The following is a 25,778-nucleotide window of genomic DNA, read 5'->3' as shown; positions in this document are numbered from 1 at the left end:
GGTCTGTCCCGTCTCCGGATGAGTCTTCGCTGGGTCCGTCCTGTCTACACTGGCGGCACACAATACCATCAGTCCTGTCTACACTCGCGGCGCACAATACCAACACTCCCACTCGCCGCTAGTGTTAAGCAGCCTTGGCGATGACTCGACTCGCCTCGGGCAGGTACTGCAGGCGCTTGGTTCCCACAGCCTTCGTTAACATGTCGGCGAGCTGATCCTTCGTCGGCACGTAGTCGACCGCGATGACTCCCTGCGCCACGTTCTCACGGACGAAGTCGTGCTTGATGTCCACATGCTTGGTTCGAGCGTTGTAGCCTGCGTTACTTGCCAACGCGATGGCTCCTTGGTTATCCTCCCACACTCGCGTAGCTCCAACTTGCTCGTGGCCCAAGTCCTTCAGCATGGATCGGGCCCACAGCACCTCCTGGGTGCACAGTCCGAGTGCCATGTACTCGGCCTCCGTCGAGCTTAGCGCCACTGTGCGCTGGTACTTCGACTTGAAGACCACCGGCGCCCCGCTTATCATCACCATCGTTCCGGACACCGAGCGGCGGTCGTCCAGATTGCTGCCCCAGTCCGCGTCCGTGTACGCCTCGACCACGATCTTCTCCTCGTTGCCGTTGTAGACGATGCCGACGTCTCGGGTACTCTTTACGTACCGGAGCACTCGGACCGCAGCATTCCAATGCTGTTGCCCAGGATTCTCCAAGAATCTTGACAACTGTGTGACTATGCATGCTACATCCGGGCGAGTGCACGTTGTGATGTACAACATACATCCAATGAGTGCTCGGTATGGCTTTACCTGCATTGTCTCACGTTCGGCGTGAGTCGTCGGTGACTGAGTCTTCGTCAGCTTCAGGCCCGACTCGCACGGGTTCACCACCTCCTTGGCGTCCTGCTGGTTGAACCTCTTCACCACGTCGTCAATGTAACGCGTCTGCTTTATCATGAGCGTCTTGTCCATGTAGTCGTGGTTGATCTCCATACCAAGGATGAACTTGGCCTCGCCCAACTCCTTCATCTTGAACGAGTTCTTGAGCGCCACCTTGACCTCCTGGATCTCAGCAGTCGTCTTGGCCGCAATGATCATGTCGTCCACGTACAGGCAGATGTACACGTACTTGTCAACCTTGCCCTTGACGTAGACGCACTGGTCGGCACCGCAACTCCGAAACCCGATGTTCACGAAGACTCGGTGGATAGTCTTGTGCCAAGCATACGCTGCTTGCTTCAGACCGTAGATCGCCTTCTCGAGTCTGCACATCATGTTCCTCGCGTTCGCGACGCCATAGGGCACATCCATGTACACTCGCTCCGTGAGTCCGCTGTTGAGGAACGCAGTGTCCGCATCCAACTGCTCGGTCACGTACGCCTTCGCCACCACCACCGACAACACAACTCGGATTGAGTTCATGTTGACCACTGGCGAGTATGTCTCGAAGAAGTCTACGCCAAACTTCTGCTTGAACCCTTTCGCCACCAGGCGAGCCTTGTACCTGATTACTTGGTCGTGCTCGTTGCGCTTCTTCGCGAACATCAATCGACATCCGATCGGCCGAGCATTCGCAGTCATCTGCACCATCGTCTAGGACCCATTGTCGGCGTGTGCTTTTAGCTCCGCGTTCATCTCCTTGATCCACTCCGAAGACTCGTTGCTACGCATCTCCTGTTGATACGTGCTTGGCGCGTCGTCCGCCTCACCGACATCTGCAGCGTACGCCAACACAGCTTCTGCAAGTAGGTTATCCTCGTCATACCTCGGTCGCTTAGGCGATGGAGGCCAGAAGTGATCGTCGTTGTCTGAGTCTTCGCTGCTGTGCATCCTCGAGTCATCGGCGCCTGCTAATCCATCTCCAAGATTCGCAGATTCACGTACGCACCGGATTCGTTCCGGTTCTGGGTGGAACACCATTTCCTCAGTCATCGCTGGATTCCCCACCCTTTGGAAGTTCGTCAGATCCTGTACCGATGACTCGTTCAACTCCGCCTCTCGCATCTCCGAGTCTACGGCGGAGTCTCCCACTGACTCCAATGGATTATCAGTCGAAGTTGCTGCGCAGGTTCCGGTAATGCAGCATCCTCTCCATCCTTCGTCACTTGGATTGTCACCGAGTCTTCGGTGGACGCCGTGTCATAGATGCCATTTACTTCTCGTTCGTCGAGTTTCACCGATCTGGTCACCTTCACCTTGTTTGACGCCAAGTCGTACACTCGGTAACCCTTCGAGTCTTCGGCGTACCCCAGGAACATGCATTTGAAGCTCTTTGCTTCCAACTTCGTGCGTTTTGCCTTGTCAATGTGTGCATACCCGATCGATCCAAACACACGTAAGTGGTCCAACCGAGGTTTCGCCTTGAACGACAACTCGTACGGAGTCTTCGTTGGGTGCATACTGTTGGTCGACCGGTTGGTTAAGTACACTGCCGTGCTGACTGCCTCTGCCACCACAACGTGGCCACACCCTTGTAATGCAGCATTCTCCGAGCCTTCTCCATGATCGTACGATTCATCCGCTCTGCCACTCCATTCTGCTGAGGGCTATACGGGACGGTCTTCTGGTGCATGATCCCGTTCTGCCGGCAGATCTCGTCCATCGACTTGTTGACGAACTCGCTGCCGTTGTCCGAGCGCAGACCCTTGATGCGCTCTCCCCACTGATTCTGGTACAGCTTCATGAACAGCTTGAACTTGACCGCGACCTCGCTCTTCTTAGTCAAGAAGTACACCACGACGTGCCGCGAGTAGTCGTCCACGAAGGTGAGCACATACCTGGCCCCGCCCTTAGACTTCGTCTTCATGGGGATCATCACGTCCGTATGAACGAGCTCTAGCGGACGTGTCGTTTTCGTTAACGATCGCGACGGGAAATGCACGACCGTCTGCTTGCCCTTCATGAATCCGCCGCATAGGGTCTTAACCGTTTTCTGGGTCATCGGCAGTCCAGTCGTGGCTTGCCGAGTCTTCGCCAACGAGTCGTCGTTGAGGTGTCCCATGCGAGCGTGCCAAAGGTCCCACCCGCTTTCGACCACCGAGTACTCCGTGTAGTACGCCGTGTCCTGCTGGCATTCCAGCACGTACGCCTTGCCGATCTTCTTACCCGAAGCGATCGCCGTCGACTTGTCCCAAATGACACACGACTTGCGCTGGAACTCCACGCTCATGCCGCGCTCAACCAATTTTCTAACCGAGAGCAGTCGTCGGTCGAGGCCGGGTATGTGGACTACCTCTACCATTCGGATCCGCTTGCCGTCGATGCCCGTCAAGCCTACTGACCCCGTCCCAGCCACGCGAATCTTCTTTCCATCCGCGATTGTCACAAACATGTCCGCCGACATGTCCGCGTACTCGAACAAGTCGTCGCGGTGTGGCGTCATGTGCGCCGTCGCACCGCTATCGATCAGCCACCCTGCCGACCGATCCTCACCAACAGCGAAGACTGAGTCTTCGTTGGTGTCACCATTGACTTGCTCTGGGCAGTCCCACTTCATGTGACCGAATTTGTCGCAGTTGAAGCACTTGCCCTTGAACCTGCCGAGCTGCCGTCCGCCATTGCTCTTCCGGTCGAACCCGTTGCCGACCTTGTTGAACCTTTGGTTCTTACCCTTACCTCCGAACGAGGTAGCCTTCAGCGCACGCTCCAAAGACTCCTTCTTCTCTTGTCGCTCGTACTCCTTGATCAACTTATCCTTGACATCGATGAGCGTCACGTCCTTGGAGTTCTCGACGATCGATGAGATCAACTCGTACTCAGCAGGCAGACTGCTCAGCAAAATAACGAGTTGTCGGCCATCGTCCAGCGGCTCGCCTAGCGCTTGCAGGCCCACGATGAGCTCGTCGAACTTGTCCAGATGCTTCGCCATCGTCGAGCCTTCCTCCATCTTGAACTCATGGAGGCGACGAGTCATCGCCACGCGGTTATGCATCGTTGTCCGGTTGTAAAACTCTCCCAGAGTATTCCACGCTTGAATGGCCGAGGTGGCCGACCGAATCTTCGTGTGGTGCTCCACCGCCACCCCTTGGGCGATGAGTCCGAGCGCCTTCATGTCGTTGAGCAACCAGGCCTCGGTGACCTCACTCGGGTCCTTCACCACTTGCACGTGCGCCAGCAGCCCCTTCCTCGCCAGCGTCATCCGCATAGCGAACTCCCACTGGAAGTAGTTGTCGCTTCCCAGGATGACTTCGGCCTTCTTGCTGGACGTCGTCATCTCCGTCGTCGTGGGCTTGAGCTTGTGCGGCTGTTAACCTGTTGTTTTTGGTGGTTGTGTGGAAGAGGGCAAATGCCGAAGTGAGATTTATCGTTAAGCCTAAATCTACGTTACTGTCCTCCTCTTCCTGTTGTTCCCCTTGTGCTCCTTGATGCCTCTCATCATGTTGTTTACCCTACCGAGGACTCAGTGCCAGTCTTCGGTCTATCCAACCACATCACGGCTAGGCACGTGCCGTGTCCACCGTCAACTCGTTCACCGCGGAGTCATCTCCGGATGAGCCTTCGCTGGGTCCGTCCTGTCTACACTGGCGGTACACAATACCATCAGTCCTGTCTACACTCGCGGCGCACAATACCAACAAAATTGTCACATTGTCAGCCAAAATACACGCGCCATTTTGAGTTTTGCGTGTGAGGTTGCGGTTTGCTAAAGGATATTACCGAATAACTTAATAACTTACAAACCCTGTATTTATTTAAAGCCCGGTGGTAAAAATGTCCCCGTCGTCAACTAATAAAGGCCCTCTATCAAATAAAAGCCCAAGTAATGACATCAATAAGCTAATAGCGTTGTGGGTACCTGTGGACATTACGCTAGCGGACCATTCAAACTGGGGGCTGCCACTTATCAACGAATGGGAATAATGAGGCAGATTGGGTCGGAGCGGCTTCGCGCTCAGATTTGAATCTGAGTGGCGGGCGTGTCATCCCTCCCCGAGGAGGAGGAATCCTATTGCGGAAAAGCGTGAACCCCATTGCGGACCTATAGGGCGCTATCGTACTGTCTATGCTGGCGTTGTACGCTCTGCGTCATGACATTACTGGTTTCGTAATCGATTACTAAGCACATCATTTGTAATTATGTGATGAGTTACGATAAGTATTACGGGACGACTTACGGGATGGCTGCAAGGTAAAGTTTACGGATAGCCCCGTCAACAAACAATTGCATTCAAGAACGAGCAGCCTTAAAGTGAGTAGCTGGTCTAGAGTACAAGAGAGTACGGACTTTAGGTTCCAATACAATGTGCCCCCCCCCCCCCCCCCCTCCCGTTTCGCAACCTCAATCCGAGATTTTCGTCCTACATAGCACGTTTGAGATGTGGTGGAAGCGGTGCACGTGCTATCCACTGATTTTTAATAACCTGTTAGATATTATACTCGGCAAATCGAATGATGGTAAATTTATTAATAGCTACCAGTATAGAGTCTAATAGTATAATAGGTGCGGCATTGGTTACGCTATTGTCAGGATGAAGGATTTTAAATTAACTGCACCTGTTACAGAATGGGGCTGGAGCGAGTATCGTGGTAGGAGGTAGCGCAAGGTGTGGAAGTGTCTTTGGAAACTATCATCGATGAGCTACACATATTACATATACGTGCGTGCGTTTGCAACGCCGCAATCACTCTTTGTGTCATGCCTCTCCGAATACACCTGTTACTACGCAGTAGTGGTCGTTGTCAGTCCTCTCTTACTCTCCAATGGAGGCTCAATGTACGTACGTATTAGTACACGCACAGTTGGTATGGATATGTAAATCCCTGGTCTGGCCTAAGGTTATCGACTTCAGGAAATATGGTCGTGAGCCCTATCAGGTCCCTGAAATTAGCTTCAGCATCAAGCGATATCTCGAGGTGCACGTAGAAGATGTGTGTCCACGTGGCTGCAGCGTACAACCACGCAGACACACTCATCCCTTATCCATACTGTTTATATTCATAAGAAAGGATGATTGATGTACCGGTACATGTACAGACTGTACATCATCTGTCCGATCAATCGATCCTATCTTTATCTTGCCGTAGTGCCGGATGATGCAGCACCGTTGCCAACTTCGCACGCAGTGCGAAGCGAGGCTCGATGTCATGAGTTCGGTGCAGTGTCAGTACAATCGAGTCAACGGCAGCTCCCAGGGTCTCGGCGATCTGGGAATGTGCACCGTAGTGAAATCTTGGGTTTGAAAAGGCAAAATGAAAAATGATATTGTAACTTAAAGTCCGTACTCTCTTGTGTCCTAAATTTCAAGGGCAATCGTTGTTGAATGCAATTGTTAGCTGACGGGTCACCCCGTAAACTTCTCATTTGAAACCGTCCCGTAAATCGTCACGTAATACGTATCGTAAATTACCGTGTACCTACGACGATCTTCGCTTCATTCTTAGTTTTCCAACCTACCACCAAGCAACTCAATTTACAACAATGAAGTTCTTCTTTCAGGCCGTGGCGGCGGCGGTTATGCTACTGGCAAGCGGCACCGACGCGGAACTTTATCGACTGAGCGAGAAATTCGGCGAACCCCACGGCACCTCTTTTTCGGATGCGGGCTTTGCCATCGCTGGACAAACGGTGCGCTCCGTCACGATCCGCACGGGCGAACGTGTGAATGGCGTCGGAATCGACGTTACAAGACCGGACGGGAGAGGACCAATCTGTTCCACGGCGGCAGCGGCGGCTACCCAAAGACTCTCGGTCTGAACTCTGGTGAACGCTTCCTGTGTTTGGAGGCCCACTCGGGTAAGTACCATGGTCGTACGCGCATCCGGTACATTAAGATCACCACTTCTAGTGGCAGATCGATTGATGGTGGTACCCCACAACCAAGATCGGGAAGGTTTGCGCACCGGATGGTTTCCAGCTGGGCGGCTTTGCTGGTTCGTCGGGCGATGAGCTCGACCAGGTGGGTGCTGTGTGGGTCATGAACTAGACTCGGACCAAGTTCCTGCTCCAATGCATCTGAGTAGTGGATTTCTCAAGATGAGGTTACTACCGATTACCGATGGCGCAAGGAGATCAATTCGCGTATATGTAGCGAACACCAGACCAGCTATCCCGATAATTGACAGTTTCCCGTTTGAAATCAGTTTTTATTTTTATTTTAAGCGGTTAACGCTGGTGGTACACAGTTTGATATCAGTGATCTTAGAGATCGGTACGAGCGCTGGAAGGAAATTTGCCAGCGGATTACCGGTATTAGTAGTAGTATTGGAGAGGGACTGCTCACCCGGGCGTGCCTGCCCGGGGTGGACACAGTTCGTTAGGAATGTGGTCCTGAGCTTTATTTTCCTGAGCTTTGGCTTTCTCTTCTATTTCACATTCAAAATTCAATTCATGTGACCGTTTTGAGCAGTTGAAAATTGAACAGCAGAAAAAATGTTTTAAACAGCTGAAACAAACAACAGAAGAATCGTTTAGGAAATTGATTTGAAATTTGTTTTGAACAGCTGATAAAACAGCTGAAAAAAATGAATGAAATGAACGAGGAAAAGATACAATAGGTCGGTTAACCAGTTAGTTTGCAATCAGCCAAATATCAAATCTTCACCAAATGCAGGTTGGACTTCGTATAAAATGGTATAGCACACGGGCGACCGTCTGTGAAGGAAGAATCAATTCGGGGGTAACTACTCGGTTTGCGACGCCGCAATCACTCTTTGTGTCATGCCTCTCCGAATACACCTGTTATTACGCAGTAGTGGTCGTTGTCAGTCCTCTCTTACTCTCCAATGGAGGCTCAATGTACGTACGTATTAGTACACGCACAGTTGGTATGGATATGTAAATCCCTGGTCTGGCCTAAGGTTATCGACTTCAGGAAATATGGTCGTGAGCCCTATCAGGTCCCTGAAATTAGCTTCAGCATCAAGCGATATCTCGAGGTGCACGTAGAAGATGTGTGTCCACGTGGCTGCAGCGTACAACCACGCAGACACACTCATCCCTTATCCATACTGTTTATATTCATAAGAAAGGATGATTGATGTACCGGTACATGTACAGACTGTACATCATCTGTCCGATCAATCGATCCTATCTTTATCTTGCCGTAGTGCCGGATGATGCAGCACTGTTGCCAACTTCGCACGCAGTGCGAAGCGAGGCTCGATGTCATGAGTTCGGTGCAGTGTCAGTACAATCGAGTCAACGGCAGCTCCCAGGGTCTCGGCGATCTGGGAATGTGCACCGTAGTGAAATCTTGGGTTTGAAAAGGCAAAATGAAAAATGATATTGTAACTTAAAGTCCGTACTCTCTTGTGTCCTAAATTTCAAGGGCAATCGTTGTTGAATGCAATTGTTAGCTGACGGGTCACCCCGTAAACTTCTCATTTGAAACCGTCCCGTAAATCGTCACGTAATACGTATCGTAAATTACCGTGTACCTACGACGATCTTCGCTTCATTCTTAGTTTTCCAACCTACCACCAAGCAACTCAATTTACAACAATGAAGTTCTTCTTTCAGGCCGTGGCGGCGGCGGTTATGCTACTGGCAAGCGGCACCGACGCGGAACTTTATCGACTGAGCGAGAAATTCGGCGAACCCCACGGCACCTCTTTTTCGGATGCGGGCTTTGCCATCGCTGGACAAACGGTGCGCTCCGTCACGATCCGCACGGGCGAACGTGTGAATGGCGTCGGAATCGACGTTACAAGACCGGACGGGAGAGGACCAATCTGTTCCACGGCGGCAGCGGCGGCTACCCAAAGACTCTCGGTCTGAACTCTGGTGAACGCTTCCTGTGTTTGGAGGCCCACTCGGGTAAGTACCATGGTCGTACGCGCATCCGGTACATTAAGATCACCACTTCTAGTGGCAGATCGATTGATGGTGGTACCCCCACAACCAAGATCGGGAAGGTTTGCGCACCGGATGGTTTCCAGCTGGGCGGCTTTGCTGGTTCGTCGGGCGATGAGCTCGACCAGGTGGGTGCTGTGTGGGTCATGAACTAGACTCGGACCAAGTTCCTGCTCCAATGCATCTGAGTAGTGGATTTCTCAAGATGAGGTTACTACCGATTACCGATGGCGCAAGGAGATCAATTCGCGTATATGTAGCGAACACCAGACCAGCTATCCCGATAATTGACAGTTTCCCGTTTGAAATCAGTTTTTTATTTTTATTTTAAGCGGTTAACGCTGGTGGTACACAGTTTGATATCAGTGATCTTAGAGATCGGTACGAGCGCTGGAAGGGAAATTTGCCAGCGGATTACCGGTATTAGTAGTAGTATTGGAGAGGGACTGCTCACCCGGGCGTGCCCGCCCGGGGGTGGACACAGTTCGTTAGGAATGTGGTCCTGAGCTTTATTTTCCTGAGCTTTGGCTTTCTCTTCTATTTCACATTCAAAATTCAATTCATGTGACCGTTTTGAGCAGTTGAAAATTGAACAGCAGAAAAAATGTTTTAAACAGCTGAAACAAACAACAGAAGAATCGTTTAGGAAATTGATTTGAAATTTGTTTTGAACAGCTGATAAAACAGCTGAAAAAAATGAATGAAATGAACGAGGAAAAGATACAATAGGTCGGTTAACCAGTTAGTTTGCAATCAGCCAAATATCAAATCTTCACCAAATGCAGGTTGGACTTCGTATAAAATGGTATAGCACACGGGCGACCGTCTGTGAAGGAAGAATCAATTCGGGGGTAACTACTCCTTTTCCCGTGATTTTCGATCTTCAGCTAAACACAATATCAAGTCGAATCCAAGCATCTCCGCTATCTCGAGCAACTCGGACACCACCTGGACAGGGCTCAAAACTCTTGACTAAGCTGTGTGAGAGCATCTTCACTCGCATCCTCTTCTCCACTAAATCACACAAAGAGGAGGAAAGCCGGTGCCGCTTCTTAGCCCTGTACTTCTCCTGAGCCAGTCGACGCTTTTGTTTGAGCTTGATGCCGAGTTCAATGAGCTTGTTTTGCGACCGTCTGTACCAATCTCCATTTTCGCGCCGAAGAGGACAATGAGAGACGTGCACGTTGGTCAGTCCCACACACAGTCGAAACACGTAGTCGTACAGCTCCCTTGCCGGTCGGTATTTGTCCACCGTTATTCGCCAAAGTACGTCGAGGCGACCAAAGTAATTTTCAACGGTCACACGGTCGTGCGAGATTTTGTCGTTGTTGCTTTGGTCTGCACGACTGAGGTTGCTGTCTTTTTTCGGTATGATGCAGCGAAGATAATCTGCTGCACCTTGGTATCCTTTGTCGGCTAGAATAGTCCATTCATTTGGATGGGCATCCAGCAGAGGGCCTTCATTCGGCAGAGATTCATCCCCCGGCAGCTTTTGCATTTTTTTGAAGATGAAAGGGCTTGTTCTCCTTGAACATTGTGAGGTCGTGCGTGGCCCCAGGCTTGTACTGCGTGCAATTGATCGCGAATCCTCGATTGTCCACGGAAACTTCGACCTCGAGTCCGTATAGGTGGTGTTTTCCACTATAGAACTTGCCGTTCTCACGGATGCTTCCGCCCGGACGCCAACTTTGCTGAAAGGTGACGTCTACTGCGTACAAGGCGCACGAGTAGTTGGCAAATGTGTTACCCCTTGCGCACGCCCTCCGCATTGTTGCTTCATCGCAGCGTTCTTCAATGTAGTCGACGTGGATTTTTGGGGCCAACATTTTGATGAACTTCGTAACAACGTCGGTGAAAGTCGTTGTCGCTAACCGAAAACGCTTGGCGTTGCTGCCCCAGGTCCCTCCCTCTTTCAGCATCACGATTGTCATGAAGAATGCGTTCTTGGGCTTGATCTCAGATCGCCTGCCTCGCCCTACATTGTAATTCATGAAAACGTGGTCGCGGACAGTGAGCCACAGCTCGTTCAACTCGCGGAGGGAAACGTTTGTCATGTCTTCGATCGCAGCAGGACCACCGAGATCCCTAAAAGGGTCCGTTATTGGTGTGTCGGTGCCTTCGTTCTCAATCTCATGTAGAGGTGGGTTGGAGTACTGGTTGAGATCTTGTTCTCGCTCAATACGACGTTCTTGTAGCTCCAATAGAACAGCTTCGACTCGATCTCGAGCGGATTGGCGATTTCCGGATGCCCGACGCGGCATTTTTGACTTGGTCTTGTATGTGGGCCCGAGAGAGACCGAGAAACTCGGTGAATGAACAAAACTATCGCCAAGAACCTCATGCGCTCGGGAGAGATGAGCCAAATCGGGATTGGACATCTCTCCCGAAGAAAAAGTAACCTCATCGTGTTGAACTAGGGTTTTCCCGTTAGATAGATTGCCTTGACATCTGTCAGGACTTCCAGCGGGATCTTGTTCAGACCCCCCGGGTTATCCCGGTTATGCCAATTTTACAGTCAACTCGACAAGAGGTCTAATTTATAGTGAAACCCATATAGTTTACCAACTCAGTTATCAATCGTTGGAGTGAAAGTGCGCAACAGCCGTATCATAGTTGTATAATGGCTGTATCGCATAGTGGGTTTATCAACTTTATGAATTGAGCTACCAACTTTGACTTTTTCTTCTTATTTTTACTGCTTACTATGAGTAGTAAAACTATATTTCGCAGCACTTAGGTGCCGCCGGGTGCTGGGGCATTGCCTAGAACCCGTATAGAAAGCGTCCCTGTCGCTTCAACGCATACAGAACGTCCGTGCTCGTGACTGTCTTACGATGCCCATATTCCGTGTAAACGACAGCAACTCGAATGAGATTCTCTCGTAGAACAGCACGTGTCTCGTGGCATACAAAACCAGAGATTCTCATGATATCAGCACGGCGGGCGAGCCGACGTATCACTGGCCCCGTAATACTAGTTGAAGTAAAGATTCGTTGGCCTCGTTTTAAAAACGCGACCGTACCAAATACAAAAGGCTGGACCATCAAATCATCAGCAATGGCACCGATAGAATACAGTTACTGAAGAACCCTGTTGTCCTGCTCAATCACTACGGCGAAGATGCAAGAATAGACGGATTGCTTATTGGGCTGCTGTCGCATTCGACTTAGTGGCGACGCAGACGTCGCCGGTCACCCGATCGTATAGACCATCTTCCCATTTTCCGCCTCAGCGAAGCAATCGAGTGCACGAGCTCTTTGTGGCGTTGGCGTGCTGTACGGCAGTATTACTGGTGGTCTTCCCGAACTTTGACGAGCTCCTGGAAGAAAAAAAAACTCCGGCCTTGCTACATCTTGCATCTCGGTCGTCAAATAGCTCCACCAGTTCGAGTAAATTGTAGTCCCGCGAGTGTTTTCGGCAGCGATCTCCTGTGATAGGTAAGTCACCGACAGCGTTGCCTGTGTGTCAACTTCATTGGAGTCGTCCCGCAGTTCCTGCGATTGTTCAGCACACGACGCAGTACTACAATAAGCCATGACAGTAGGTCGCTTCTCCTGTAGTGCTTCGATAGTTACTCTCGCTGCCACCGGGGTCCCGTCGTGAGTTACGAAACTTGCTCTTGAGGCCAGCGAAATCTCGTTCTATCCAGCTCGGTTGCTTCATAGCATTGTATGCAAGAGTCAAAGCCTGCCAGTCTTCCTTCCGGGTTGGTACGGGGCTACAAACTAGCGTCAGTAAGCACTCTGTTTCGCCTTCACTGTAGTTGTGAGATCCGGGCCTTTTGGTCATCTACAACAGTGAGGTTAGTCCGTGGATGTGCCAGCTTTCGCTTACTACCCCACCTGGATCGCGCGGATTCTTGTCAGGCTGACCACTGTGTCTGCGGCTCGTGGCGATTTCTCAAATGGCATTGGATTGTTGGGTTCTATACTGTTAGACGCTCATCGTCATTGAAGTTTGGTTGAAGGCCCACCAACCAAACATGAATATATTCAGCTAGCGACATGCATATGCATGATGAAGGAGCTTCACGAGTTAGACGTCCACCGCCGAACATTTAGTGCTCATTTGGCCACACCTCGCTTTCCACGTTCCAGATCGTTGCGGTGAGCAGGAGTGCGTTGCTGTCTTCGCGGTTGACTTCGTCAGGGGCTTTGAAGACCTGTGGAAAAATGCCAGTCAGGGGGAATAAAATACGTCATTTTTCACAACCAACGTACACTGAGAAGATCACCAAGTGACTCCGAAGCCTCAGCGTCCCCGAAATGAAGTAGCACCAGCTTCCAGTTGCCATATCTGCGGTCTGAAATCCACAACAGCTTCATCCGGATCACAATCTTGTTGGTCTGGTCCTTCGCTTGTAGGAATTCTTGTAGATGTAACAATTAAAAAAGTCTTATTTGAGGATATCTGCAAATCCCAGCTATGGAGAAGTTACCTTCGATTAGAGAATGTAACCCGGTTGTAACCGGAAATCGGGTCGCCTTTTCTGCGCAACCGGATCAAACCGATTTCAAACCGGATAAAACGGTTTAAAACGGGTTGCATCCGGATATGCATTTACACAATTTCTTCTTAAACTTAGTACAATAGGAGTATACGTAATTAGATTCTATCGAGACATAGAGGTAAACAGTCGCAGGTAATTGGATGCAAAATACATGATAACGGCCAATTAGCAGCATCCTATTCAAACTGTGAATTCTTATTGTTTTGCCCAGTACGTTTTCATTTGATATCACGATAAACCAAGGAAAAGCTTACTCGCGTGTTCTATTAGCGAGCTGACCTCCGACGATGAAGTGAAGGCGGACATGGCTGCGCTGCAACACGATGGTTAGGCTGGGAAATGGAGCGCGTCGCTGACTGAACGAGCCTCGAGAGTTGAGGCCTGCATGACACCAACCGTCGGCTCGACAAGATGGCGCAAGTGACGGCGACGGCGACAACCAAACATGAATAGAACGACCAGAGGAAGTGGCTCGCAGCATGGCTGAGTGCGCCGGGTACAGCGTGCCGTCCTGCTGGACGAGCGGCACGGGGGCGAACCAGTATACAACGAAGAGGACACAGAGACCACAGAGAAGCGGGCGGCAGCGGCATTCGAGGACGTTTCTCGCGACAGCAGCATGTTGGCGTTGGCTGGAGTGGTCGCGGGCGCCATCGACACCGATGGTGTCATCGGCACGACTGTGATCGCTACCCGCTCCGAGATCACCACGACTGCGGATGCCAACTTGACCGAGACGACGGAGACGGGGTCGAGCGGTGACGTGACCAGCAGCGTGACTGAGCGCGGCGACTACACTGTGACGTCTGGCTGGACGAGCGGCATGGGCGTGAACCATCAGACCTTGCAGGTCCCGGAGACCACCGAGACGACCGTGACGTCTTCGGACGCTTCTCGCGATAGCAGCAAGGTGACCGGCGTGGTCATGGGCGCCGTCGGCGCCGCTGTCGTGATCGGTTCTGCCGTGAGCGCTACCCGCTCCAAGACCACGTTTGGCGATGTCAGCTCGATCGAGACGACGGAAGTGACCGAGACGACGGAAACGGTGACGACGAAGCCGCTTGGGAAATGTGTCGCGTACGCGTATCCAGGGCGTAGCGGGGAGTACTGCCAGCTGCTTTGTCGATGTTTGACGCAGCCGAGGTGATGTTCGGTGCGTCTGCGTCGGCCTCCCAATCGGTGGGCGGTGTTGCTACTGTGAGCGCTTCAAGTGGTGCTGTAGCGAATTCCGCGGTCATTGGGGCGAGTGTATCGGTGGAGGAGAAGGCGAGCATCTCGTCGAGCTCGGCCGTAGCAGTGGGCGCTAGCACGACGGAGAGCGCACCTTGTTCTGTGTCTGCTGGCACCACGGCGTCAATGCCTGGTGTGAGCGTCGAGGAGAGCCCTGTTGCAGTGACGGAGGCGGAGACCGGTACTACGGTGATGAGAAGTCTGTACACGCGCTACACTCGCGAGGGCAGCAGCGTCGAGGCTATGTCGTCCTCTGCCGATATCAATGCGGCTGCGCAGAAGATTCAGCGCGTGTGCACGGGCGCGGCTTCGGACGAGGCTGCTCTGGCATCGCTGCAACTGTCTAAGACTGCGGAGCAGCGCCACCTGATCTGGTGGCGTTACCGCATCCTATTCAAGCAGAGCCTGAGAGTGTGGGTGAAGAGCATGAGCGACTACAACATTCTGCTGAAGATGCTCACAAGCACTCTGGAGCGCGTGGAGGCCGAGATCCTGCGCAAGTCGACAAAGGTCCTGGGCACGAAGGAGGAGTTGATTCTACCCGACGATGATTGTAGTGGGTCTAACTTGACTCACTACTTTAGCTTACACGTTGCGCAACGTGTATGAGGAAGCGTAAATACTTAGTAATTACTTAGGTTAATTATATTTGAGTACACAAATATAAGTTAACTTAGACAAGACTCCAAGTAGCTAGTTTAAGGTAAAATGAGAACTGTATTGTTTGTAAATTGATCTTCCTCTAAAATCTGCTAAAAACTGTTTATCATCTATGAAAGGGTTGACAGCGACTGGCTGTCAGAGCCCCGCTAATATGCATGTCTCTGATTGGTAGAAAGATGCTGCTTTCTACCAATAGGATCTTTGGGTATGTGTGGACCACTTACTGTGGTGGTCCACTTCAATGTATCCATCGGTGTGTCTTACACCAATGTGAGGAAGTATCCAAAACGTTTAACAGATAACCTATCTGTTAAATTCACAAGTGGCTTGCAGCCACTTGTACGTGTAACCCCGTTACACCATCCCCCCCCTTAAGGTTAGACGCGCGGGGTCCCCGCACGTCAATCTTTAGAATTGACCATTCGTCAATTCTCCGCGTTTGGAGAAGAAATCCGCGCTCATTCAACGATGAGCGCGCCTCAGAAGAAGTCCGCTAAGTCGATGGGGAGTCATATCTCTATCGACGACTACTTCGAACGCCAGAAGGCGAAGTATGGTGACGTCGTCGACTTTGACGACGACGATGAAGACATGGAGGGCGAGGAGGACTCGCCCTCAAAGCGTAAAGACTCAGTGTCGAGCGAATCGCTCGACCCTCACGCCAAGAACGTTCGCCCGCGTGAAGGGGACGAATCGGACGCTTCGAGCTCGAAGCGTTCGCGTACTGAGAGTGATACCCCACTCGCTTCGGCTGGGGCTCTCAGTACTCCGCGCGCTGCTGCTGCAACGCGTGATTCCAAAGCTCAAGGCTCTCCGCGCGCTGCGCCTGCAGCGCGCGATCCATGGATGCCGTCCGCGTCCGAGATCGCGGACCGGTTTGGGAACTCGGTACCTCCGAATGAGGTGCCGCTGTACGTATGCAGCGCCATCAAAGATGACGCTGTGGTTGCCGAGCTGCACTTTGATGCGGAAACGCATCAAAGGCGCGGATACTACATCGGACTCTTTCATGAGCTCCGATGGTTTCAAAGCAAGAAGACGTCTTTCGCAGCAAAGTGCCCGAATGGCAGGCACTTTGTCAAGCTGGAACGCCTTTGTTGAGAACTTCAACAAGAGGCCGAGTGCTTACCGTGATCGGATTAAGCAGCAGTGATCGCTTCGAGACGTACTCGAAGCGTGGAAAGCTGGAGCAACTTCATGTTGCTGCTGAGGAGGCAAATGTGCCGTGCGCTGTGCCCGAGGGCTTTCAGTGCACGAAGTGCTTTCCCAGGTGCGGTCCGCTTGAGCGACTGCGACCTGAACGGGTACACGTCGTTCCGTGTGCCCGAAAGTCTCGAAGAGCTCCGTGCTAAGTTCTTAGCACGTGAGGGTTCGGGCGCTGGCGATGATCGCAGCGCTCGCTCTACTCCGCTGTGCCAGTGCGTACTGCTCCTCGTACGCCCTCACCATTTCCGGAACGTCCTCCAGCAAGACGTTCCGCGGCTCCCATGTATCTCGATGGGGAGGAAATCCTCTCCACGAATACGAAAACGAGCCCCTTGAGGGTTCGTTTTCGGGATACTATGGTCAACAATCCGCTCAACAATCCAGCGGGTTGAGCCGCGGGCGTCACGGATCGGCGGTGGCGGGGTGGGAACACGCCTCGGGCATGATCAGCCCCGGGCTGATCAGTATGCGCCTCTTCACGACCGGGTGGCCGTCGTGGAGCGTCTGTAGGGCGCTGAGTTCGCCGCCCTGAAGCAGGAGCTGGCGAACCAGAAGGCTCAAGTCGCGGCGGTCTCGCAGACCGCCTCGAATATCCAGGTCGAGCTGGGGCCCAGATGAAGGGTTGCTCCAGCGCGTCCGCGCGCTGGAGGAGAGGTTGCTCGTTGCCGAGGCCAAGTCCTCCGCTTCTGCCTCGGCTCCTGCCGAGGCTTCGGGTCAGCCGAGCTAGATGGCTCGTGCTGCCGGTATGGCTTTAGCCGTCCGACGTAAAAGGTCGGATGGAGGCGCATGCTAGACGGTATGTCTAGCGTGTATGCGTTGCCGTGCCGTGCCAACACAGTGAACGGACCGATGAAGCGCGGAGCAAGCTTGCTTGCTCCGAAATCCGAAACTGCATGTCTAGGCAGGTTTTGTGTAGCTAACAAAACCAATGAACCAACTTTAAATTCATTTGTGTTGCCTCTGCCCGCATTGTTTGCGTTCAGCTTCTGTTGATCAACAGAAGCTGCTATTGTGTCTCGGACAAACCGAATCACGGCTTGTCTTTCGGTAATGAAGTTGATTGCATCCGAGCTGAAGTCATTCAGCTCGCTCTCCGCTAGAGGCCCGGCCTCTGCGTGAGCCTTTTTGCGGTGTCTGCGCCCTGCGCAGACCCGTGGTCGTTGGCCATGTTAGTTAGGGAGTTCGCGCCCTGCGCAGACTCATGTGGTTTGTCCATTGTTGCAGCTGACACCGTGCAAGTGTCAGCGGTTTCTGCGGCTGCTGTATTGCAGTCGTAGATCCTCCCCACTTAAAGTGGGAGCTATCACCCGAGTAAACTCGGTAGACGTGGATGCCGCATGGCATTCACGTAGAACGGTGTATGCCCTGTCGAGGCATGCACTGAGTTATTGATGGCAAACTCTGCCATCGGTAAGCACTCGCTCCAGTAGTGGAACGAGTGAGCGTAGCTCTTCAACATATCGACGAGCACGCGATTCACGCGCTCGGTTTGACCGTCCGTCTGCGGATGATCCGCAGTCGACATGGAAAGCTGGCTCCCAAGAAGTGTAAACACTTCTTGCCACAGATGCGCTGTGAAGCGCGGGTCTCTGTCCGACACGATGTCGGACGGCATGCCATGGTGTTTGAACACCATGTCGACGAACAGACGGGCCGTCTGCTTCGCGGTTACTTCTGCCAGCACCGCAACGAGATGTACCATCTTACTGAATCGGTCGACAAAGGCCACAACACCGGTATTCCCTCCGCTGTCCGGGGGAAGACCAAAGATGAAGTCCAAAGACATGGACTTCCAACACTCCGACGGAGTCGGTAGTGATTGTAACGGAGCCTGCGCGAATGGCGCAGGCTTTACGCGTTGGCATACCTCGCAAGCACGGATGTACTTGCGCACCCACTTACACTGGTGGTGCCAGTAGAAGTCGCGCGTGAGAAGGACGTATGTCTTCTCACGTCCGAGATGTCCCGCAGTCGGGGCATCGTGATACTCGTACATGATCCTGAGTCGCAGGTCATGGTCATTTGGCACGACAACGCGATCCGCGTTGTCGTCGACTGCGTTGTAAAGTAGCAGTCCTTCGTGCACACGAAAGCGGTGTGCACGCGCTCGAAGGTGCTTGGGCAGCTTCTGACGGGACTTGTCAGAAGGCGCTGTGCCATAGGCCAGCAAGAGCTTCGCGTCCGCGTCGTGCGCGTACGCGGCCTTCACATCATCCAACAGAGATGATGTGGCTTTGCTCGATCGCATGGCGTCAATGGCATTGACGTCAACAGCTTCTGCATAGTCCGGCCGACGTGATAACGCGTCGGCCACCACGTTCAATCTTCCGGGTTTGTATTCGACCCGGAAGTTATACTCCGCAAAGAATGAGAGCCATCTCGCCATTCTTTGTGAATGTGGCGACTTCACTGCGGTGCGCAGTGAAGCATGGTCGGTGTAGACCACAAATGGTCTACTCCCAAGCAAGTACACTCGGAACTTTGCGAGTGCATACTTCATGGCAAGGAGTTCCTTGTCATGCACCGGATAGTTGCGCTCAGCTGGCTTCAGCTGACGCGATTGGTAGACGACACGATCACGGCCCTCGTGATCGTGTTGTATAACGCGCATCCGATCGCGAAACCGGATGCGTCACACACTACGTGAAATGGGCGATCTTGGTCAGCCACTGCCAAGATCGGCGCCTCAGTCAAGCCCCGCTTGACTGCATCGAATGCCTTTGGCAATCGGGTGTCCATTCCACACAGCTTCTTTCTTAAGAAGCTGTGACAGCGGGCGGATCTTGCCCGCATAGTCCTCCACGTACTTGCACAAGTACGTGGCTGCCAAGGAACTGCCTCAGTTCCTTGACACTTGAAGGCGTTGGCCATTCGTTGATCACTCTGACCTTTTCCGGGTCAGGGCGAACACCATTCTTCCCTACGAGACACCCGAGGACGGGTATCTCGCTCGCCCCGAAGATACACTTCTTCAGGTTCGCGTAGAGCTTATGCTTTCGCATAAGCTCAATAGCTTCCGGAGATGCACCCTGTGCATCTCTACGTCGGTTCTTCTCGTCCACAGCCCGGCTGTGGATGAACACATCATCGAAGTAGCTCGGTGCGAAGTCGCGCACCGAGCGCAACAAGTGCGTCACGCACCTGTTGAAAGTCGCAGGGGCGTTCTTAAGCCCCTGTGGCATTACTAGCCATTCCCAGAGCATGCCGCTTGGCGTGCTCACTGCCGTGAGAGGGATATCGCTCTCACGCATTAGGATTTGATAAAATCCATCTCGCAAGTCGAGAGCACTGTAAACGGTGCTCCCGGCCATCGAATCGATGATAACATCTTTTCGTGGTATCGGCGTCTGCGTTGGTACCGTCGCATCGTTCAGCTTGTTGTAGGCATGAACGATGCGCCATCCGCCCTGTGGCTTCTTGACACAGAACGTCGGAGCACTGTGCGGGGACTTTGATTCCCGCACTTGTCCTGTTTTACGACGACTTTCAAAGAAGTCGTCGATCGCTTTCACTTTGCTCTCGCGGCAGTGGCCACTGCCGCGTGACACAGTATTTCGTGCCCGGCACGAGATCAATCTCGTGCTGAATGCCCTTATCCTGCGGAAGCTCCGCAGGAATGTCTTCCGGGAGTACGTCTTTGTACTCCCTCAGCAATTCGTAATAGGGACTCGACTTCAGCGAGTCCCAACCTTGTTCCTCGAAGCGCTCTCGCTTCGTCTTCGCACTGAGAGTGTCTTCACTCTCAGTGGTACTTCCCATGAAGAGCTGCCTCAGCTCTTCGCTCTCGCTCGCCGTTCTTTCGCTGTTCGAAAGAACGCAGACTTGCTCGATGCGTCCATCGTGCAAGTCGCGCGTGAAGCGCTTCCAGCTCATGGCTGGAAGTGAAGTCAACTCCGACGCCGTCGTCGGAGGACTAGCGAGTTCCATGTCACGATACTGGAATCCAGTATCGGTGCGCGTCAAGACGCTTAGCGTCTTGACATTCGGCGTCACCGCCGCAGTCTGCCCAGCAGACTGTTTCTTGTTGCGTCTCGGTCCCGGACCGAGACTTGCGCAGCGTTTTCCGCTTGCGCCGTCTTCTTGTTGTGCGGAGCCCGGCTCCGCACAGTTGTTCTTCTTGTCCAGGCCCGGCCGTGGACAGTCGTTCGCCGGCGGACCCTGTCCGCGGGCGTGCGGTATCAAGCCCGGCTTGACCGCATTTTTCCTTCGTGCAGCCCGGCTGCACGGTAGTGTGTCCTTCGCCGGCAGACCCTGTCTGCGGGCGCGCGATATCAAGCCCGGCTTGATCGCATAGCGCTTCGTCGTGCAGCCCGGCTGCACGACAGCATGTAAATTGCGTCAGTGCGGTACGTTTGCAACCGTCCGCACTGTTTGCAGCGTCAACTCCCGGAGTTGACACGCCTTCGTCACCTCGACGCCAATCATTGGCGGAGCCCCTCATGAGCCGAGGGTGCGTCGGCTCCCGGAGCCGACGCGTCGTTGTCGACCTGACCGCTTCGGGTCAGGGACTGTCCCTACACGCTTGAACGTGGGTGTTGGTTCCCGGAACCAACACATCTTTTTTCTTCTGACGTCGGCAGCATTGCCGACGTGGGTCTCACTTGTGCGCGCCCTCGCGCACTTCCTGGGCACTCCGGGACAGCAGCATGAAGCGCTGTCTCGACTGGTGAGCCGCGCGCACCTGCTGGTGCGCGCGCTGCGGTAACAGGGCCATCGCTCTCTGTTCCGCTATCGCGTCCGAAGCGCACGAGCGTGCGTTTCTTCCAGTCTATCACCGGATCATGCCGTGCAAGCCACGGCATGCCCATTACCACGTCGAACTTATCGTCCAGGTCCAGGACGATAAAGTGTTCGACAAACACTCGTTGTTTGTACGAGAAGCGCACGTTCACGACGCGCTTCTCGGTTTTCACGATGGCACCTGTTGCCAGTCGTACCTCCAGAAGACTTCGAGGTGTATCTACCTCCTCGAAGTCAAGTCTCGGCAGGCTTCGTAGTCGAACAAAGTTGTTCGACGCGCCTGAATCTACCAAAGCTCGAAGAGAGTCACTCGCTCTCTTCGAGTAAACCTTCAAGATGACTAGGTTCGGCCTGTCATCTTGTTTCTGCAGTGAGAGCTGGTCTCACTGGGGCTGCAGTCCTTAGTGTCGCGTGCCCGATGTCAGCACGCGCGACTGCATTACCAGTAGGGCGCCCCGCGCCTACTGGATGTTCGCGTTTTTGTTGGTCCGCGGCGATGCCTAGCATCGCCACGACGGCCACCTCCAGGGGGCATGGGAGCTGTGCACTCCCGTGCAAAGTGACCGATCCTTCCGCAACGGAAGCATCGCACGTTACCTCCCTGCTGCTGGTAACCAGCAGTTGTTGCGCTCGAGAGGTCCATTGGCTCCGGACCTCCCGTCTCGCTACCGGGCGCGGTTGCGGCCTCGGTACGTTTACATGGAGTTTAGCCAGCCGCAGGCTAAACTCTTCTTGCATGGCAAGAGTGATTGCAGCTTCGAGAGTACTCGGGTACTCTCGGAAGAGATAGGTCTTCACAGGCCCATCTCTAAGCCCTTTCATGAACGTGACGACCTTGGTCGCCTCGTCAATTGGTTAGTCACGATATTTGATACCAAATATCGTGCGCGCTGCGCGTAAGCATGGACGTCATGCTTACCCTGCTGAAGGTCGAGGAACTCCGCCCTCGACCGGAACTCGTTTTGCGGGGGCTCAAACGCTTGTTTGAGCTCCTCTTTGGACACTTCGTACGTGCTGAAGCACGTAGGATCGGAGAGTCGGCGTCCATACGCCCAACTCCTTGCGCGTCCGCCAAGGCAGGACATGGCGAACGCGACCTTCGACAGCGGGTCGACGATGCGTCGAGCCGCTATGGCTGTGTCGAGTTCGACAAGCCATCGGAGGAGAGGTTCGCCCTCTCTTCCCATGTAATTGCTTACGCTCAACTTTAATGGTTGAGCACGCGGTGTCGTCCCTGACGACGCCGTCACTGAGGAAGCAGCGTCACGCTGCTCCTTCACGATGAACCCCAGAGCAACACCATGTTGCTCCGTCGGCGATAGCGTACGCAGCATTGTAGCTATCGCCGCTTCTCCAATGACTGTTGAAAGTCGTTGGAGGGCCTCCCACTCTGGGTCAGACAGGTGGGGGCAGTCAGCGCGTGCAACATGCGTTGCAGGCGTGTTGGAGCTCTCCATGGGCACCTCCGTGCTCATGTGGATCTCGGCTCCGCGTTCGTACACCGCGTACGAACGTCAAGCAGTCGGTCGTTGGACGGACTACAAAGTGCTACCAGGTGTAGTGGGTCTAACTTGACTCACTACTTTAGCTTACACGTTGCGCAACGTGTATGAGGAAGCGTAAATACTTAGTAATTACTTAGGTTAATTATATTTGAGTACACAAATATAAGTTAACTTAGACAAGACTCCAAGTAGCTAGTTTAAGGTAAAATGAGAACTGTATTGTTTGTAAATTGATCTTCCTCTAAAATCTGCTAAAAACTGTTTATCATCTATGAAAGGGTTGGCAGCGGCTGGCTGTCAGAGCCCCGCTAATATGCATGTCTCTGATTGGTAGAAAGATGCTGCTTTCTACCAATAGGATCTTTGGGTATGTGTGGACCACTTACTGTGGTGGTCCACTTCAATGTATCCATCGGTGTGTCTTACACCAATGTGAGGAAGTATCCAAAACGTTTAACAGATAACCTATCTGTTAAATTCACAAGTGGCTTGCAGCCACTTGTACGTGTAACCCCGTTACAATGATGGCCTGCTTGAACGCCGAGATCGCGCTGCTGAAGAAGACGGTCCAGAAGAAGTGCGGTGGCAACCTGGTGGCGACCTTGTGATGATCTCAGCGACAACTTGAAGAAGATGCTTGTGACCGCTGTGCATGTCGAGGCGGTCAACTTCAACGGGGCGATCGACACGAACGTGAGGCTGCCAGACGGGTAGTGTACTTTGCCTACGTTATTTGGTAATGTACACTGGGATGATGTCCTTAGCAACACAAACCTATCGACTTGCTGAGAGAAAGGAGTATTCAATGTTCACATGTATTATTGAAGAAAAGTTTACTGATGTGTACGAGCGACTCACTCATTCATGTTCGAGGAATCTTTCTCGCTCAGATGACGGTTAAAGCTGTAAAATGACTTCAGCTCGCAGATTGCCTTGATTGTGTCATCACCCAAACGGGCACGACGAGTGTTAAGAGCTATGCCTGCTGCTGAAAATGCAATCTAACTTGGAACGGACGTTGCGGTGACAGCCAAAAAGTCTTGGGCCATTCGCTTGATACGTGGATAGACATCACCCATGGATTGAAACCACGCGCACACATATTTACTTTCTCTCATCTCACTCATTCCTTCGTCAGCTGTTAGCCACCGGTCTAGCTCCTTCCCAAACGAGGAATCCTCGCGCGAAATGTTTTGTGCTTCATTGGTTTCGGAATTTCCGTCACCTTCAACGCCCGCGAGGTTGTCTTCAGGCACTTCTTCTCCATTCTGGTTACTAAAGCGCGCCATAAGTACTTTCAATTCGTTTCCTCTCTTCTTCTTCGCTGACGGCGGACCAGAGGCTGGTTGATGTTGTGCCAGAAATTCTTCACGATAGTTCTGGTTAAACTCATTTTCGATCTCTTGTTTAATTTGCTCCACATCTGTCACCAAGAGGTGGAGATGCCGCTTCGCCCGTGGATCCAGAGCAATGGCAATCAGCGCTTCTGGCGTGATCACTTTCCTAGTATACTCGTCCATCTGTGCCTTGACAGCTTTCGCAAATTTCAGTGTCCGATGGTCTTGAACTTTTGCGGTAGTTTCCGTAGCGTGGAACTTGATCAAACTGTACGCGTAAAGAAGGATCCCAAACGTTGGATACGTCGAGGCTGACAACATATCTGTGGCTTCCTTGATCGGCTGGAGAAACTTATAGAGGGCTTCGACAGCGGTCCATGCCTCCGCTTGAATTTCCTTGGCTAGCGAATCACTTGGGCTAATAGTGAAATCTGTATATCCACGGACTTTACCTCGAATACGTCGTAGCAGCTCGTTCAAAGGCCATTTCAATGTAATTAGGCTCTCTAACATAATCCACGTACTGTTCCATCGTGTCGGTACATCAAGCTTAGGGGTAATGAAGTTTTCATCGAGGTCAGCGCACACAACTTGAAGAGCTTCAGATAGCTTAGATGAGTCCGTCAACTTTTTGACGAGATCACGGAAGTGCCCTATTGCGGAGTCGACAAAAGGACACGACTCTAGGCCTTCCTTCACAGCCAGCTGTAAAACGTGAGCTGTACAACGTAGCTGTACAACAGTTCTCGCAGACGAAGTATTTAGCTGTGTGCGAGGTGGGGATCCCGGTTCAGCCAATTCGACAAGATTCGTTCGCATAAGTCTCTCCATATCGCGCTGTAAGCGATCATTCATTTCAGCAACCATCGACGTGTTGTTGGTAGCGTTGTCTGCTGTAATTGTCCAAATGGACCTGAGTAGCGCGACATCCATGTCTTTTACTGCACGAATGAAGTGATGTGCGAGACGTTTTCCCGTGTGCGGATACATCACTCGCGTAAAGGCAATGATCAGAGAACGCATTTCCCAACTACTGTCGATAAAGTGCATAGTGATCACCATGTACCCCCGTTTCGAGGGAGACGTCCACATGTCAGTCGTGAAGCTGGCACGGCGACCAGCAACTTCGCGGCGAATCTCAAAGCGAGCGGCCTTCTTCTCTGTTTTCCACTTATCAAGTACTCTCTTCTGAATCGTCTGCTGGCAGGGTACGCTGTACTCGGGGCGCAAGCCCCTGCAGAATTCCACAAACTCTTTTTGATCGACCACTGCAAAAGCCTGTGCATTCACGACGATCCACTTAACCAACTTTTCATCACAATCCCTCACAGCTTCAGCTGTCATTACAGTGTTTGCTACGTGGATAGCACCTCGAGAAGCCAAATGGGCAGCGTTACGATTTATGTAGATGTCTGCATGATGGTCAATTAGATGCTTCCGAAAATTCCCCGTGTGACGACTTCTCCAAACCTGTGCGTCAAGTGTACACAGCAAGCATTGATAGTCGCCAGAATCGAGCTCTGATATGAAGTCGTAATTATCAGACGCATTCTTTCGCTTGCGTTTGTTTCCGACAGAGCCAATAACCCCGACAGAGGAGACGGAGGGGCCTATCGATGAAAAAGTAGAGATGCTGTCAGTATCTACGTCCATGCGGGTAAATTCGTTGGTCTACTGGTGTGTGGCTGGGAAGATATTTCGGGTATGTAGGCTCGGTAGGTCTCGCGTAGAATATTCTAGAGTGAGCGTCAGGCTAGTATCAGGCTGGGACAAAGCCCATGATGTTGGTATCGCCTTGAAG

At 52.5% G+C, this 25,778-nt stretch overlaps 2 protein-coding genes across 2 annotated transcripts; both read left to right on the top strand.

Annotated features, from left to right (window-relative positions):
• Nucleotides 1-8,435: 8,435 nt before the first annotated feature.
• On the top strand, nt 8,436-8,941 carry IUM83_19942 (uncharacterized protein; the record flags this gene model as incomplete). The annotated part of the gene is made up of 2 exons (XM_067945013.1): nt 8,436-8,582; nt 8,645-8,941. The coding sequence occupies 2 exons, from the start codon at nt 8,436-8,438 to the stop codon at nt 8,939-8,941; spliced, it is 444 nt and encodes a 147-aa protein (XP_067785501.1).
• A 4,974-nt stretch (nt 8,942-13,915) lies between these two features.
• Nucleotides 13,916-15,135, top strand: IUM83_19941 (Annexin (Annexin) Family; the record flags this gene model as incomplete). Its single annotated transcript, XM_067945012.1, has 2 exons — nt 13,916-14,366; nt 14,435-15,135. The coding sequence occupies 2 exons, from the start codon at nt 13,916-13,918 to the stop codon at nt 15,133-15,135; spliced, it is 1,152 nt and encodes a 383-aa protein (XP_067785499.1).
• Between the last annotated feature and the right edge of the window lie 10,643 nt (nt 15,136-25,778).

This window comes from Phytophthora cinnamomi (genome assembly GCF_018691715.1).
Source record: "Phytophthora cinnamomi strain GKB4 chromosome Unknown Contig79, whole genome shotgun sequence".
Taxonomy (NCBI): Eukaryota; Oomycota; class Peronosporomycetes; order Peronosporales; family Peronosporaceae; genus Phytophthora; species Phytophthora cinnamomi.
The sequence above is the reverse complement of the archived record's forward strand: the minus strand, read 5'-3'. Positions and strand labels throughout refer to the sequence as shown.